This window comes from Ciconia boyciana, chromosome 28, assembly GCF_034638445.1.
Source record: "Ciconia boyciana chromosome 28, ASM3463844v1, whole genome shotgun sequence".
NCBI classification, from domain to species: Eukaryota; Metazoa; Chordata; class Aves; order Ciconiiformes; family Ciconiidae; genus Ciconia; species Ciconia boyciana.
The window spans coordinates 1,566,499-1,580,954 of record NC_132961.1 but is presented as its reverse complement, the minus strand read 5'-3'; the positions used below and the strand labels follow the sequence as shown (position 1 = coordinate 1,580,954).

The 14,456-nt window shown below is 66.7% G+C and overlaps 1 protein-coding gene across 1 annotated transcript in view; it reads left to right on the top strand.

The window, feature by feature from the left end:
- Nucleotides 1-790: 790 nt before the first annotated feature.
- PPFIA3 (PTPRF interacting protein alpha 3) overlaps nucleotides 791-14,456 on the top strand; it is a 51,674-nt gene continuing 38,008 nt past the window's right edge. Inside the window, 5 exon segments of the mRNA XM_072847681.1 lie at nucleotides 791-906; nucleotides 5,586-5,832; nucleotides 8,563-8,664; nucleotides 11,249-11,413; nucleotides 13,321-13,395. Of these exon segments, the coding sequence (XP_072703782.1) occupies nucleotides 5,602-5,832; nucleotides 8,563-8,664; nucleotides 11,249-11,413; nucleotides 13,321-13,395 (573 nt within the window). The 5' untranslated portion in view covers nucleotides 791-906; nucleotides 5,586-5,601.

Here is a 14,456-nt window from a genome sequence, read left to right as displayed (position 1 = left end):
AGTGGCGGTGGGGACGCGGGGGGCTGGGGACACGCGTGGGGAGGCGTGTGCGTAACCACGGTGATGGGTGGGGGAGGAGGGGTCGTCTCCATGGTGACGTGGGCGGGAGGGGCGGAGCTCGCCCTGGTGACAGGTGGAGGGGCGGGTCCGTCTCCATGGCAACACGCGTGGGTGAGTGGTCCATCCCATGGCAACGTCCGGGAAGGGGGGGCGGTCCCATCTCCATGGCGACACGGGGGGGGGGGGGATGGATGTCCCGTCTCCATGGCAACACGTGGGGATGGGCGGTCCCGTCTCCATGGCGACACGTGAAGGGGGCGGTCCCGTCTCCATGGTGACATGCTGGGGGCGGTCCGTCTCCATGGCAACACAGATGGGGGGGGGAATGATCCCGTCTCCATGGCAACACACATGGATGGGGCGGTCCCGTCTCCATGGCAACACGTGTGGAGGGGGTGGGCCGTCTCCATGGCAACACGCGTGCGCGGCCGCCCCCGCCCCCCCCACCCGATGACATCACCCCAACGCCGGCCCCGCCCCCCGCCGCCCCCCATTGGCCGCTCGCGCCGCCGCTCCCCCTCCCTCCTCCCCCCCTCCCACCCCCCGCAGGGGGCGGGCCGGGGGCTCCGCCGGGCCTCCGGGCACGCTCCTGTTGATTGGTCGGGGCCGCCGTCCGTCAGCGCTGCTCTTAAAGGGACCGCGCAGCGTTTGCGGGGCCGGGCGGGGGGGGGGGGGAGTTCGGTGCCGCGGGGGGGCGGGCAGGCGGTCGCGGGGCTCGGGCGGGCCCGGGGCGCGGCGGGGGCCTGAACGGGTGCGGGGGCGACGGGCGGCGACCCCCCCCGGGGCCCCCTCCCCGCCGGGCCGCCTCCCTCCGCCGGAGCTGCCGCAGCGCCGCTCGCAGCCCAGGTAGGAGCCGGGCCCGAGCCCCACCGGACCCCCCCACCCGGCCCCCCATCCCACCCCACCCCCCCACTGCACCCCGGCCCCCACCCCCTCCCCCCACCCTGCAGCCCCCCCCCATCGCATCCTCCAGTGGAGCCCCATCGCATCCCCACTGCACCCCCCCATTGCCCCCCTCAGGCCCCATTGCCCCCCATCGCATCCCCACCGCACCCCACATTGCTCCCCCCTTGCATCCCCACTGCACCCCCCATTGGCACCCCACCCCCCCGGCCCCATTGCCCCCATCGCATCCCTCCCACCGCACCCCCCATTGGCCCCCACCCCTCCCAGGCCCCATTGCCCCCCATCGCATCCCCCCCTGCCCCCCCATCCCACCCCTTTCTCCCCCCATTGGCACCTCCCCAGGCCCCATTGCACCCCCCACCCCCACTGCACCCCCCATCCCCCCTCTGCCCCCCCATTGCACTTCCAGCCCCCACCCCCTTCGCACCCCCATTTCATCCTCCAGAGAATCCCCTCTGCCCCCCGCCCCCCCCCATTGCACCCCCCATTACATCCTCCATCCCATCCCCCATCCTGCCACCCCATTGCACCCCCACCCCCCATAGCACCCCCCAAATCGGCACCCCCATTGCACCCCCCATTACAACCCCCATTGCCCCCCCCCCCAAGCCCCTCTGCACCCCCTATCGCACCCCCCACCCCCCTCTATCCCCCCCATCGCACCCACAGCCCATCCTCCTCCAGTGCACCCCCTTGCACCCCCCAGGCCCCATTGCACCCCAAATTGCATCTCCCCGCACGCCCTCCTCCCACGTCTCCCATTGCACCCCCCCCATTGCACCCCCAACCCCCATCGCACCCCCATTGCACCCCCTGCCCCACTGCACCCCAGACCCTATTGCCCCCCATTGCACCCCCCATTGCACCCCCTGCCCCACTGCACTTCATTGCACCCCCCACTGCACCCCCAGACCCTATTGCCCCCCCATTGCACCCCCCATTGCACACCCTGCCCCACTGCACCCCCCATTGCACCCCCCACAATTGCACCCTGCCCCACTGCACCCCCAGATCCTGTTGCCCCCCATTGCACCCTCTTTTTGTGCACCCCTCTTTTGCACCCCCCAACTGCACCTCCTCGTCCGGCTGCCACCCCATCCCCACCCTGGGACACCCCCCCCCCCCCCTCACCATTGCCCACCACCCCCCAGGGGCCATGCGCCCACTGCACTCCCCACTGCACCCCACTGTTTCCCCCACTGCCCCCCACTTCACCCCCATTGCACCCCACTGCACCCTCACTGCACCCCACTGCCCCCTGTGCCCCACTGCACCCCCAATCGCCCCCCACATGCACTGCACCCCACACTGTGCCCCGCTGTGCCCCACACTGTGCCCCACACTGCATGCGCTGCACCCCACTGCACCCCATGCACCCCACTGCACCCCATTGCACCCTACACTGCACCCCACACTGCATGCACTGCACCCCACTGCACCCCACACTGCACCCCATTGCACCCCACACTGCATGCACTGTGCCCCACACTGCACCCCATTGAACCCCCTTGCACCCCACACTGCACCCCACACTGCATGCACTGCACCCCACTGCACCCCACACTGCACCCCACACTGCATGCGCTGTGCCCCACTGCACCCCCCTGCACCCCACACTGCACCCCATTGCACCCCACACTGCATGCACTGCGCCCACACTGCACCCCATTGCACCCCATTGCACCCCACACTGCATGCACTGCGCCCCATTGCACCCCACACTGCACCCCCCTGCACCCCACACTGCACCCCATTGCACCCCATTGCACCCCACACTGCACCCCATTGCACCCCACACTGCATGCACTGCGCCCCACACTGCACCCCATTGCACCCCACACTGCATGCACTGCGCCCCTGCATCCCACACTGCGCCCCATTGCACCCCATTGCACCCCACACCTGCACCCCCTGCACCCCTGCCCCCACCCACGTGTGCCTGCCCCCCGCCCCCCGGGCGCGGGCCCCATCACGACCCTGGGCCCGCACACGCGTGTGCGTCGCACGAGGGCCGCGTGTCGCACGTGGGTGGCTCCCCCTCCCCCGCTGCCTCCCTGGAGAGGGGCCCCGGGCGCCCGGGGACCCCCCCGGGAGTTTGGGGGGGGGACCCCTGTGTCCAGGGGTTGGGGGATGGGGAGTGGGGGGGGCAGCCGGCCCCTGTGCCCCACACATGTGGGGTGCTGGCGGGTGTTTTGGGGTGCAGGGGAGCCAGGGCTCCCTGCTGCGCCCCCCCCACCCCCCCCCTGCAGGCAGGGTGCAGGCAGGATGATGGGCAAGGTCCTGAACATCTGCTCCCATTGCAGGCAGGGTGCAGGCAGGATGATATGAGCCGTGCTGCCCATGCCGTGCTGCAGGCAGGGGTGCAGGCAGGACGATGTGTGAGCTCCAGACTAGGCCACCTTGCAGGCAGGGCGCAGGCAGGAAGATGGGTGAGGTCCTGAACATCTGCTCCCATTGCAGGCAGGGCGCAGGCAGGACGATGGGTGAGGCGCTGCCCATGCCGTGCTGCAGGCAGGGGTGCAGGCAGGACGATGTGCGAGCTCCAGACCAGGCCACCTTGCAGGCAGGACCTTGCAGGCAGGAAGATGTGTGAGGTGCTGCCCATCCCATGCTGCAGGCAGGGTGCAGGCAGGATGATATGAGCCGTGCTGCCCATGCCGTGCTGCAGGCAGGGGTGCAGGCAGGACGATGTGCGAGCTCCAGACTAGGCCACCTTGCAGGCAGGGCGCAGGCAGGACAATGGGTGAGGCGCTGCCCATGCCGTGCTGCAGGCAGGGGTGCAGGCAGGATGATGTGCGAGCTCCAGACTAGGCCACCTTGCAGGCAGGGGTGCAGGCAGGAAGATGTGCAAGCTCCAGACCAGGCCACCTTGCAGGCAGGACCTTGCAGGCAGGAAGATGTGCGAGGTGCTGCCCATCCCATGCTGCAGGCAGGGTGCAGGCAGGATGATATGAGCCGTGCTGCCCATGCCATGTTGCAGGCAGGGAGCAGGCAGGATGATGTGCGAGGTCCTGAACCTCTGCTCCCATTGCAGGCAGGGCGCAGGCAGGACGATGTGCGAGGTCCTGACCATGCACCTTGCAGGCAGGGTTACAGGCAGGATGATGTGCGAGGTGCTGCCCGTCCCATGCTGCAGGCAGGGTGCAGGCAGGACAATGTGCTGACGTCCTGCCCGTGCCGTGTTGCAGGCAGGGCGCAGGCAGAACGACGTGTGCGGTGCTGATGTGCTGCCCATCCCATGCTGCAGGCAGGGCGCAGGCAGGACGATGTGGAGGTACAAGGGCTGCAGGCAGGACGATGTGCTGACGTCCTGCCCGTGCCATGTTGCAGGCAGGACGCAGGCAGGATGATGTGCGCAGTGCTGATGTGCTGCCCATCCCATGTCGCAGGCAGGGCGCAGGCAGGCCGATAGGGAGGTACAGGACCTTGCAGGCAGGACGATGTGCTGATGTGCTGCCCGTCCCATGCTGCAGGCAGGGCGCAGGCAGGCCGATGTGGAGGTACAAGGGCCGCAGGCAGGACGACGTGCTGACGTCCCGCCCGTGCCGTGTCGCAGGCAGGGTGCAGGCAGGACGATGTGCGAGGTCCTGACCATGCACATTGCAGGCAGGGTTACAGGCAGGATGATGTGCGAGGTGCTGCCCATCCCATGCTGCAGGCAGGGTGCAGGCAGGACGATGTGCTGATGTCCTGCCCGTGCCGTGTCGCAGGCAGGGTGCAGGCAGGACGACGTGCTGACGCCCTGCCCGTGCCGTGTCGCAGGCAGGGTGCAGGCAGGACGATACAGAGGTACAGGAGCTTGCAGGCAGGATGATGTGTGCGGTGCTGACGTCCTGCCCGTCCCCTGTTGCAGGCAGGGTGCAGGCAGGACGATGTGCGAGGTGCTGCCCACCCCATGCTGCAGGCAGGGTGATGTGGAGGTACAAGGGCTGCAGGCAGGACGACGTGCTGACGTCCTGCCCGTGCCATGTTGCAGGCAGGGCGCAGGCAGAACGATGTGCGCGGTGCTGATGTGCTGCCCATCCCATGCTGCAGGCAGGGCGCAGGCAGGCCGATAGGGAGGTACAGGACCTTGCAGGCAGGACGATGTGCTGATGTGCTGCCCGTGCCGTGTCGCAGGCAGGGTGCAGGCAGGCCGATACGGAGGTACAGGACCTTGCAGGCAGGATGATGTGCGACGTGCTGCCCGTCCCATGCTGCAGGCAGGGCGCAGGCAGGCCGATAGGGAGGTACAGGACCTTGCAGGCAGGCCGACGTGCTGACGCCCTGCCCGTGCCGTGTCGCAGGCAGGGCGCAGGCAGGACGATGTGGAGGTACAAGGGCTGCAGGCAGGCCGGCGTGCTGACGCCCTGCCCATCCCATGCTGCAGGCAGGGCGCAGGCAGGCCGATAGGGAGGTACAGGACCTTGCAGGCAGGATGATGTGCGACGTGCTGCCCGTCCCATGCTGCAGGCAGGGTGCAGGCAGGCCGATAGGGAGGTACAGGACCTTGCAGGCAGGCCGACGTGCTGACGCCCTGCCCGTGCCGTGTCGCAGGCAGGGTGCAGGCAGGCCGATGTGGAGGTACAAGGGCTGCAGGCAGGCCGACGTGCTGACGCCCTGCCCGTGCCGTGTCGCAGGCAGGGCGCAGGCAGGATGATGTGCGAGGTGCTGCCCACCATCAGCGAGGACGCCCGCCGGGGCTCGGGCTGCCCGGAGGAGCCGGGGCTGGAGCAGCTGATGGTGCAGATGCTGCGGGAGCGGGAGCGGCTGCTGGAGACCCTGCGGGACACCCAGGAGGGCCTCGCCACCGCCCAGCTCCGCCTGCGGGACCTGGCCCACGAGAAGGACTCGCTCCAGCGGCAGCTCACCAGCGCCCTGCCCCAGGTGGGAGGGGCTTGAGGGGGCGGGGCTTGAGGGGCGGGGCTTGAGGGGGCGGGGCTTGAGGGAGCGGGGCTGAGGGGAGGGGAAGGGGAGGGGGTGTGGGGTGGGCAGAGTGAAGGGGAAGGGAGCAGAGGGAGTTAAAGAGAGGGGCGTGGTTTAGTCGGGGAGGGGCTTTGGGGGCGGAGCTTGAGGGGGCAGGGCTTGAGGGGCAGGGCTGAGGGGAGGGGAAGGGGAGGGGTGTGGGGTGGGCAGAGTGAAGGGGAAGGGAGCAGAGGGAGTTAAAGAGAGGGGTGTGGTTTAGTCAGGGAGGGGCTTTGGGGGCGGGGCTTGAGGGGCGGGGCTTGAGGGGCAGGGCTGAGGGGAGGGAAGGGAGGGGGAAGGGAGGGGGTGTGGGGTGGGCAGAGTGAAGGGGAAGGGAGCAGAGGGAGTTAAAGAGAGGGGGTGTGGTTTAGTCGGGGAGGGGCTTTGGGGCGGGGCTTGAGGGGCGGGGCTTGAAGGGGAAGGGAGGGGAAGGGAGGGGTGTGGGGTGGGCAGAGTGAAGGGGAAGGGAGCAGAGAGAGTTAAAGAGAGGGGCGTGGTTTAGTCGGGGAGGGGCTTGAGGGGCAGGGCTTGAGGGGGAGGGGGAGGGGAAGGGAGGGGGGAAGGGAGGGGGAAGGGGAGGGGGTGTGGGGAGGGCAGAGTGAAGGGAAGGGAGTGGGGAGGTGGTCAAGGAGAGGGGCGTGGTTTAGTGGGGAGGGGCTTTGGGGGCGGGGCTTGAGGGGAGGGGAAGGGAGGGGGTGTGGGGTGGGCAGAGTGAAGGGAAGGGAGCAGAGGGAGTTAAGGAGAGGGGGCGTGGTTTAGTCGGGGAGGGGCTTGAGGGGCGGGGCTTGAGGGGAAGGCAGGGGGAAGGGAGGGGCAAGAGGAGGGGGTGTGGGGAGGGCAGAGTGAAGGGGAAGGGAGCAGAGGGAGTTAAGGAGAGGGGCGTGGTTTGGCCGGGGACGGGCTTTGGGGCGGGGCTTGATGGGGCGGGGCTTGAGGGGAGGGGAAGGGAGGGGGTGTGGGGTGGGCAGAGTTAAGGGAAGGGAGCAGAAGGAGTTAAAGAGAGGGGCGTGGTTTAGTCAGGGAGGGGCTTGAGGGGTGGGGCTTGAGGGGCAAGGGGAGGGGGTGTGGGGTGGGCAGAGTTAAGGGGAAGGGAGCAGGGAGGTGGTTAAGGAGGGGGCGTGGTTTAGTTGGGGAGGGGTTCGAGGGGCGGGGCTTGAGGGGAGGGGTGTGGGGTGGGCAGAGTTAAGGGGAGAAGGTGGGGTGGAGGAGGCAGAGTTAAGGTGAGGGGGCGTGGCTAGGTGGGGGCGTGGCTTGGTCAGGGGCGTGGCTACCGGAAGGGTGTGGCTAATGGAGGGGTGGGGCTAGTGGCCAGGGTGTGGGGTGGGCAGAGTTAAGGGGAGAGTGTGGGATGGAGAGGGGAGAGTTAAGGGGAGGGGGCGTGGTTTATCGGGGCGGGGCCTGAAGGGGTGGGGTGTAAGGGGCGGGGCTTTGGGGCAGGGTTTGAGTGGGAGGGGTTTGGGGAGGGGCGTGGGGTGGGTGGAGTTAATGAGATGGAGCAGGGAGCGTCAAGGAGAGGGCGTGGCTACACAGGGGCGTGGCTACGTGGGGCAGGGCGTGAGGGGGCAGGGTTTGGGAGGAGGTAAGGGGAGGGGGTGGGGTGGAGGAGGCAGCGTTAAGGGGGCGTGGTTTAATTTGGAGGTGTGGCTGTCAAGGGGCGTGGTTAATGGAGGGCGTGGTCAATTGGGGTGGGACTCATGGTCAGGGTGTGGGGTGGGCGGAGTTACAGGGAGAGGGAGGGGTGGAGTAGGGGAGGGAGTGGCTAAGTGGAGGCGTGGCTCATATGGGGTGTGGCTAATTAAGGGGCGTGGCTAATTAAGGGAGTGGGACCAGTGGCCAGGGCACGAGGTGGGGCTAAGAAAAGGGGCGGGGATAAGGAGAAGGGCGGGGTGGAGGGAGAGGAGGAGTTAAGGGAGGGGCGGGGCTATTGGTGTCCCCATGTCCCCAATGTCCCCCATGTCCCCACGTCCCCCACGTCCCCCACACCCTCCCACGTCCCCAAGTCCCCCATGTCCCCCATGTCCCCCATGTCCCCAATGTCCCCCATGTCCCCCATGTCCCCCCATATCCCCCCATGTCCCCAATGTCCCCCATGTCCCCATATGTCCCCCATGTCCCCCACACCCTCCCACACCCTCCCATGTCCCCCATGTCCCCAATGTCCCCCATGTCCCCCCACATCCCCCCACGTCCCCCACACCCTCCCACGTCCCCCATGTCCCCCATTTCCCCCATGTCCCCCACGTCCCCCATGTCCCCCCAAGTCCCCCATGTCCCCCCACGTCCCCCATGTCCCCCATGTCCCCAGTGTTCCCCCATGTCCCCATGTCCCCCATGTCCCCCATGTCCCCCACGTCCCCCATGTCCCCCATGTCCCCCATGTCCCCCATGTCCCCCATGTCCCCAATGTCCCCCATGTCCCCCCATGTCCCCCCACGTCCCCCATGTCCCCAATGTCCCCCCATGTCCCCAGTGTTCCCCCATGTCCCCATATGTCCCCATGTCCCCCCACGTCCCCCAAGTCCCCTACATCCCCAATGTCCCCCCATATCCCCCCATGTCCCCATGCTCCCACGTCCCCCCACGCCCCCCGTGCCCCAGGACCCCGCTGTCCCCCTCGTCCCCTCACGTCCCCCGACGTCCCCGTGTCCCCAGGAGTTCGCGGCGCTGACGAAGGAGCTCAACGTCTGCCGGGAGCAGCTGCTGGAGCGGGAGGAGGAGATCGCCGAGCTCAAGGCCGAGCGCAACAACACCCGGGTGAGGCCACCACCGCCCCTGCCACCGTGTCCCCGTGTCCCCGTGTCCCCAGCTGCTGCTGGAGCACCTCGAGTGCCTGATGTCCCCGTGTCCCCATGTCCCCATGTTCCCAGCTTCTCCTGGAGCACCTCGAGTGCCTGATGTCCCCGTGTCCCCATGTCCTCATGTCCCCAGATGCTCCAGGAGCCCCTCAAGTGCCTGATGTCCCCGTGTCCCCATGTCCCCAGCTTCTTCTGGAGCACCTCGAGTGCCTGATGTCCCCGTGTCCCCGTGTCCCCGTGTCCCCAGCTGCTGCTGGAGCTCCTCGAGTGCCTGATGTCCCCGTGTCCCCATGTCCTCATGTCCCCAGATGCTCCTGGAGCCCCTCAAGTGCCTGATGTCCCCGTGTCCCCGTGTCCCCGTGTCCCCAGCTTCTCCTGGAGCACCTCGAGTGCCTGATGTCCCCGTGTCCCCATGTCCTCATGTCCCCAGCTTCTCCTGGAGCCCCTCGAGTGCCTGATGTCCCCGTGTCCCCATGTCCTCATGTCCTCAGCTTCTCCTGGAGCCCCTCGAGTGCCTGGTGTCCCCATGTCCCCATGTCCCCATGTCCCCAGCTTCTTCTGGAGCCCCTTGAGTGCCTGATGTCCCCATGTCCCCATGTCCTCATGTCCCCAGATGCTCCTGGAGCCCCTCGAGTGCCTGATGTCCCCATGTCCCCGTGTCCCCATGTCCCCAGCTGCTGGTGGAGCCCCTCGAGTGCCTGGTGTCCCCATGTCCCCATGTCCTCATGTCCCCAGATGCTCCTGGAGCCCCTCGGGTGCCTGATGTTCCCGTGTCCCCATGTCCCCGTGTCCCCAGCTTCTCCTGGAGCCCCTCGAGTGCCTGATGTCCCTGTGTCCCCATGTCCCCAGCTTCTTCTGGAGCTCCTCGAGTGCCTGGTGTCCCCATGTCCGCATGTCCTCATGTCCCCAGATGCTCCAGGAGCCCCTCGAGTACCTGATGTCCCCATGTCCCCATGTCCCCATGTCCCCAGATGCTCCTGGAGCCCCTCGAGTGCCTGGTGTCCCCATGTCCCCATGTCCTCATGTCCCCAGATGCTCCTGGAGCCCCTCGAGTGCCTGGTGTCCCCATGTCCCCGTGTCCCCGTGTCCCCAGCTTCTCCTGGAGCACCTCGAGTACCTGATGTCCCCGTGTCCCCGTGTCCCCGTGTCCCCAGCTGCTGCTGGAGCTCCTCGAGTGCCTGATGTCCCCGTGTCCCCGTGTCCCCAGCTTCTCCTGGAGTACCTCGAGTGCCTGATGTCCCCGTGTCCCCGTGTCCCCAGCTTCTCCTGGAGTCTCTCGAGTGCCTCATGTCCCCATGTCCCCAGCTTCTTCTGGAGCCCCTCGAGTACCTGATGTCCCCATGTCCCCATGTCCTCATGTCCCCAGATGCTCCTGGAGCACCTTGAGTGCCTGATGTCCCCATGTCCCTGTGTCCCCATGTCTCCACATGCTGCTGGAGCTCCTTGAGTGCCTCGTGTCCCCATGTCCCCATGTGCCCATGTCCTCATGTCCCCAGCTTCTTCTGGAGCCCCTCGAGTGCCTGGTGTCCCCATGTCCCCATGTCCCCATGTCCCCAGCTTCTCCTGGAGCCCCTCGAGTGCCTGGTGTCCCCATGTCCCCGTGTCCCCAGCTTCTCCTGGAGCCCCTCGAGTACCTGATGTCCCCATGTCCCCATGTTCCCAGCTTCTCCTGGAGCCCCTCGAGTGCCTGGTGTCCCCATGTCCCCATGTCCTCATGTCCCCAGATGCTCCTGGAGCCCCTCGAGTACCTGATGTCCCCATGTCCCCATGTCCCTAGATGCTCCTGGAGCTCCTTGAGTGCCTGATGTCCCTATGTCCCCATGTCCCCATGTCCCCAGCTTCTCCTGGAGCCCCTCAAGTACCTGATGTCCCCATGTCCCCATGTCCCCAGCTTCTCCTGGAGCCCCTCGAGTACCTGATGTCCCCATGTCCCCACCTCCCGAGCTTCTCCTGGAGTCTCTCGAGTGCCTCATGTCCCCATGTCCCCAGCTTCTCCTGGAGCCCCTCGAGTGCCTGTTGTCCCCATGTCCTCATGTCCCCAGATGCTCCTGGAGCCCCTCGTGTGCCTGATGTCCCTGTGTCCCCGTGTCCCCATGTCTCCAGCTGCTGCTGGAGCTCCTCGAGTGCCTCATGTCCCCATGTCCCCATGTCCCCATGTCCCCAGCTTCTCCTGGAGCCCCTCGAGTGCCTGATGTCCCCATGTCCCCATGTCCCCAGCTTCTCCTGGAGCCCCTCGAGTGCCTGTTGTCCCCATGTCCTCATGTCCCCAGATGCTCCTGGAGCCCCTCGTGTGCCTGATGTCCCTGTGTCCCTGTGTCCCCATATCTCCAGCTGCTGCTGGAGCTCCTCGAGTGCCTGGTGTCCCCATGTCCCCATGTCCTCATGTCCGCAGATGCTCCTGGAGCCCCTCGAGTGCCTGATGTCCCCATGTCCCCATGTCCCCAGCTTCTCCTGGAGCCCCTCGAGTGCCTGGTGTCCCCATGTCCCCACCTCCCCAGCTTCTCCTGGAGTCTCTCGAGTGCCTCATGTCCCCATGTCCCCAGCTTCTCCTGGAGCACCTCGAGTGCCTGGTGTCCCGCCACGAGCGCTCCCTGCGGATGACGGTGGTCAAGCGCCAGGCTCAGTCCCCCGCTGGTGTCTCCTCCGAGGTCGAGGTCCTCAAAGCCCTCAAGTCCCTCTTTGAGCACCACAAGGCCCTCGATGAGAAGGTGGGTGCTGGGGGAGGGTCATGGGTGGTCTTGGGGGGGTCTCTAGGAGCTCCCAAGGTGGTCTCAGGGTGTTCCTGGGGTGACATGGTGGGACCTGGTGGTACCTAAGGGGGTTTCGGTGGTCCCAAGGCAGGTCCTGGGGTGACCCATGGGGGATCTGGTGGTCCCCAGGGGCTCTCAGGGGTCTCGCGGGCTTCTGGGGTGACCTGGTGGCACGTGATGGTACCTGGGGATGGTCCAGGGGGTCCTGGTGGTCCCATGGAGGACCTGGTGGTGCCCAAAGGTGTCTCAGAGGTGCCAGGGGGCTCCTGGGGTGACGTGGTGGTCCAAGGATGGACATGGTGGTGCCCAAGGCTGTCTCAGGGGTCTCAGGGGGCTTCGGGGGTGACCCAGGGTCAGACCTGGTGGTCCCCAGGGAGGTCTCAGGGATTCCAGGGTGGGTCCTGGTTTGACCCAGTGGGACCTGATAGTCCCAGGGGGGACCTGGAGGTACCCAAGGGTGTCTCAGGGGGTTCTGGGGTGACCCGGTGGGACCTGGTGGTCCCAGGGGGCACCTGGTGGTACCCAAGGGTGTCTCAGGGGGTTCTGGGGTGACCTGGTGGGACCTGGTGGTCCCAGGGGACCTGGTGGTACCCAAGGGTGTCTCAGGGGTTCTGGGGTGACCTGGTGGGACCTGGTGGTCCCAGGGGGACCTGGTGGTACCCAAAGGGTGTCTCAGGGGGTTCTGGGGTGACCTGGTGGGACCTGGTGGTCCCCAGGGGGACCTGGTGGTACCCAAGGGTGTCTCAGGGGGTTCTGGGGTGACCTGGTGGGACCTGGTGGTCCCAGGGGACCTGGTGTCTCAGGGGGTTCTGGGGTGACCTGGTGGGACCTGGTGTGGTACCCAAGGGTGTCTCAGGGGGTTCTGGGGTGACCTGGTGGGACCTGGTGGTCAGGGGAACTGGTGGTAGGTGTCTCAGGGGGTTCTGGGGTGACCTGGTGGGACCTGGTGGTGTGTCTCAGGGGGTTCTGGGGTGACCTGGTGGGACCTGGTGGTCCCAGGGGGACCTGGTGGTACCCAAGGGTGTCTCAGGGGGGTTCTGGGGTGACCTGGTGGGACCTGGTGGTCCCAGGGGCACCTGGTGGTACCCAAGGGTGTCTCAGGGGGGTTCTGGGGTGACCTGGTGGGACCTGGTGGTCCCAGGGGAGACCTGGTGGTACCCAAGGGTGTCTCAGCGGGGTTCTGGGGTGACCTGGTGGGACCTGGTGGTCCCAGGGGGCACCTGGTGGTACCCAAGGGTGTCTCAGGGGGGTTCTGGGGTGACCTGGTGGGACCTGGTGGTACCCAAGGGTGTCTCGGGGGGGTTCTGGGGTGACCTGGTGGGACCTGGTGGTCCCAGGGGGCACCTGGTGGTACAAGGGTGTCTCAGGGGGTTCTGGGGTGACCTGGTGGGACCTGGTGGTCCCAGGGAGACCTGGTGGTACCCAGTCTCAGGGGGTTCTGGGGTGACCTGGTGGGACCTGGTGGTACCCAAGGGTGTCTCAGGGGGGTTCTGGGGTGACCTGGTGGGACCTGGTGGTCCCAGGGGAGACCTGGAGGTACCCAAGGGTGTCTCTGGGGTCCCAGGGAGGTCTTGTGGTGACCCAGGGCATCTGGGTGGTCCCATGGGACTTGGGGAGGGAGCTGGGGACACCAGGAGGTGCTGGGTGACCCAAGAGGGTCCTGGTGGGACTCAAGGGGGTCTGGGGACAGTCCAGGGGGGCCGGGAGGTCCAAGGAAGGGTTCTGGGGGGGCTGGTGGATCCCCAAGGGGTCCTTGGACCCGTGGTGGGTTTGGGGGACTCTGGGGGGGTTCTGGAGGCACCCAAGGGTGCTGGGGGGGACATGGATCACCCCCCCCACACCCCCCCCCGCTTTGCCCCCAGCAGGTTCGGGAGCGGCTGCGGGTGGCTCTGGAGCGGGTGGCCGTCCTCGAGGAGGAGCTGGAGGTCTCCAACCAGGAGGTGGGTGACGCCGTGGGGCGGGTGACACCGTGGGGCGGGTGATGCTGGAGGGTGGGTGTCCCCATGATGTAGTGTCCCCATGGGTGGGGTGTCCCCGTGACATGGTGTGGCCATGATATGATGTCCCCATAGATGGGTGTCCCCATGACATGGAGTCCCCATGACAAGGTGTCCCCATGGGTGGTTGTCCCCATGAAGTGGTGTCCCCATGTCCCCATGGGTGGTTGTCCCCATGACATGGTGTCCCCATGGGTTGTTGTCCCCATGACGTGGTGTCCCCATGTCGTGGCGTCCCCATGTCATGGTGTCCCCATGGTGAATGTCCCCATGTTGTGGTGTCCCCATGGTGAATGTCCCCACGGATGGCTGTCCCCATGTCCCTGTGTCATGGTGTCCCCATGTCATGGTGTCCCCATGGTGGATGTCCCCATGTTGTGGTGTCCCCATGGTGAATGTCCCCACGGATGGCTGTCCCCATGTCCCTGTGTCATGGTGTCCCCATGTCATGGTGTCCCCATGGTGGATGTCCCCATGTTGTGGTGTCCCCATGGTGAATGTCCCCACAGATGGCTGTCCCCATGTCCCTGTGTCATGGTGTCCCCATGTCATGGTGTCCGCATGGTGGATGTCCCCATGTTGTGGTGTCCCCATGGTGAATGTCCCCACGGATGGCTGTCCCCATGTCCCTGTGTCATGGTGTCCCCATGTCATGGTGTCCCCATGGTGGATGTCCCCATGTCGTGGTGTCCCCATGACATGGAGTCCCCATGGACGGCTGTCCCCATGACATGGTGTTCCCATGGACAGCTGTCCCCATGATGTGGTGCTCCATGACATGGTGTCCCCATGACATGGTGTCCCCATGTCCCCATGGATGGATGTCCCCATGACGTGATGTCCCCATGACATGGTGTCCCCATGGGTGGTTGTCCCCATGTCCTGGTGTCCCCATGACGTGGTGTCCCCATGGATGGCTGTCCCCATGTCGTGGTGTCCCCATGTCCCGGTGTCCCCATGTCCCCACGGGTAGCTGTCCTCATGTCGTGGTGTCCCTGTGTCGT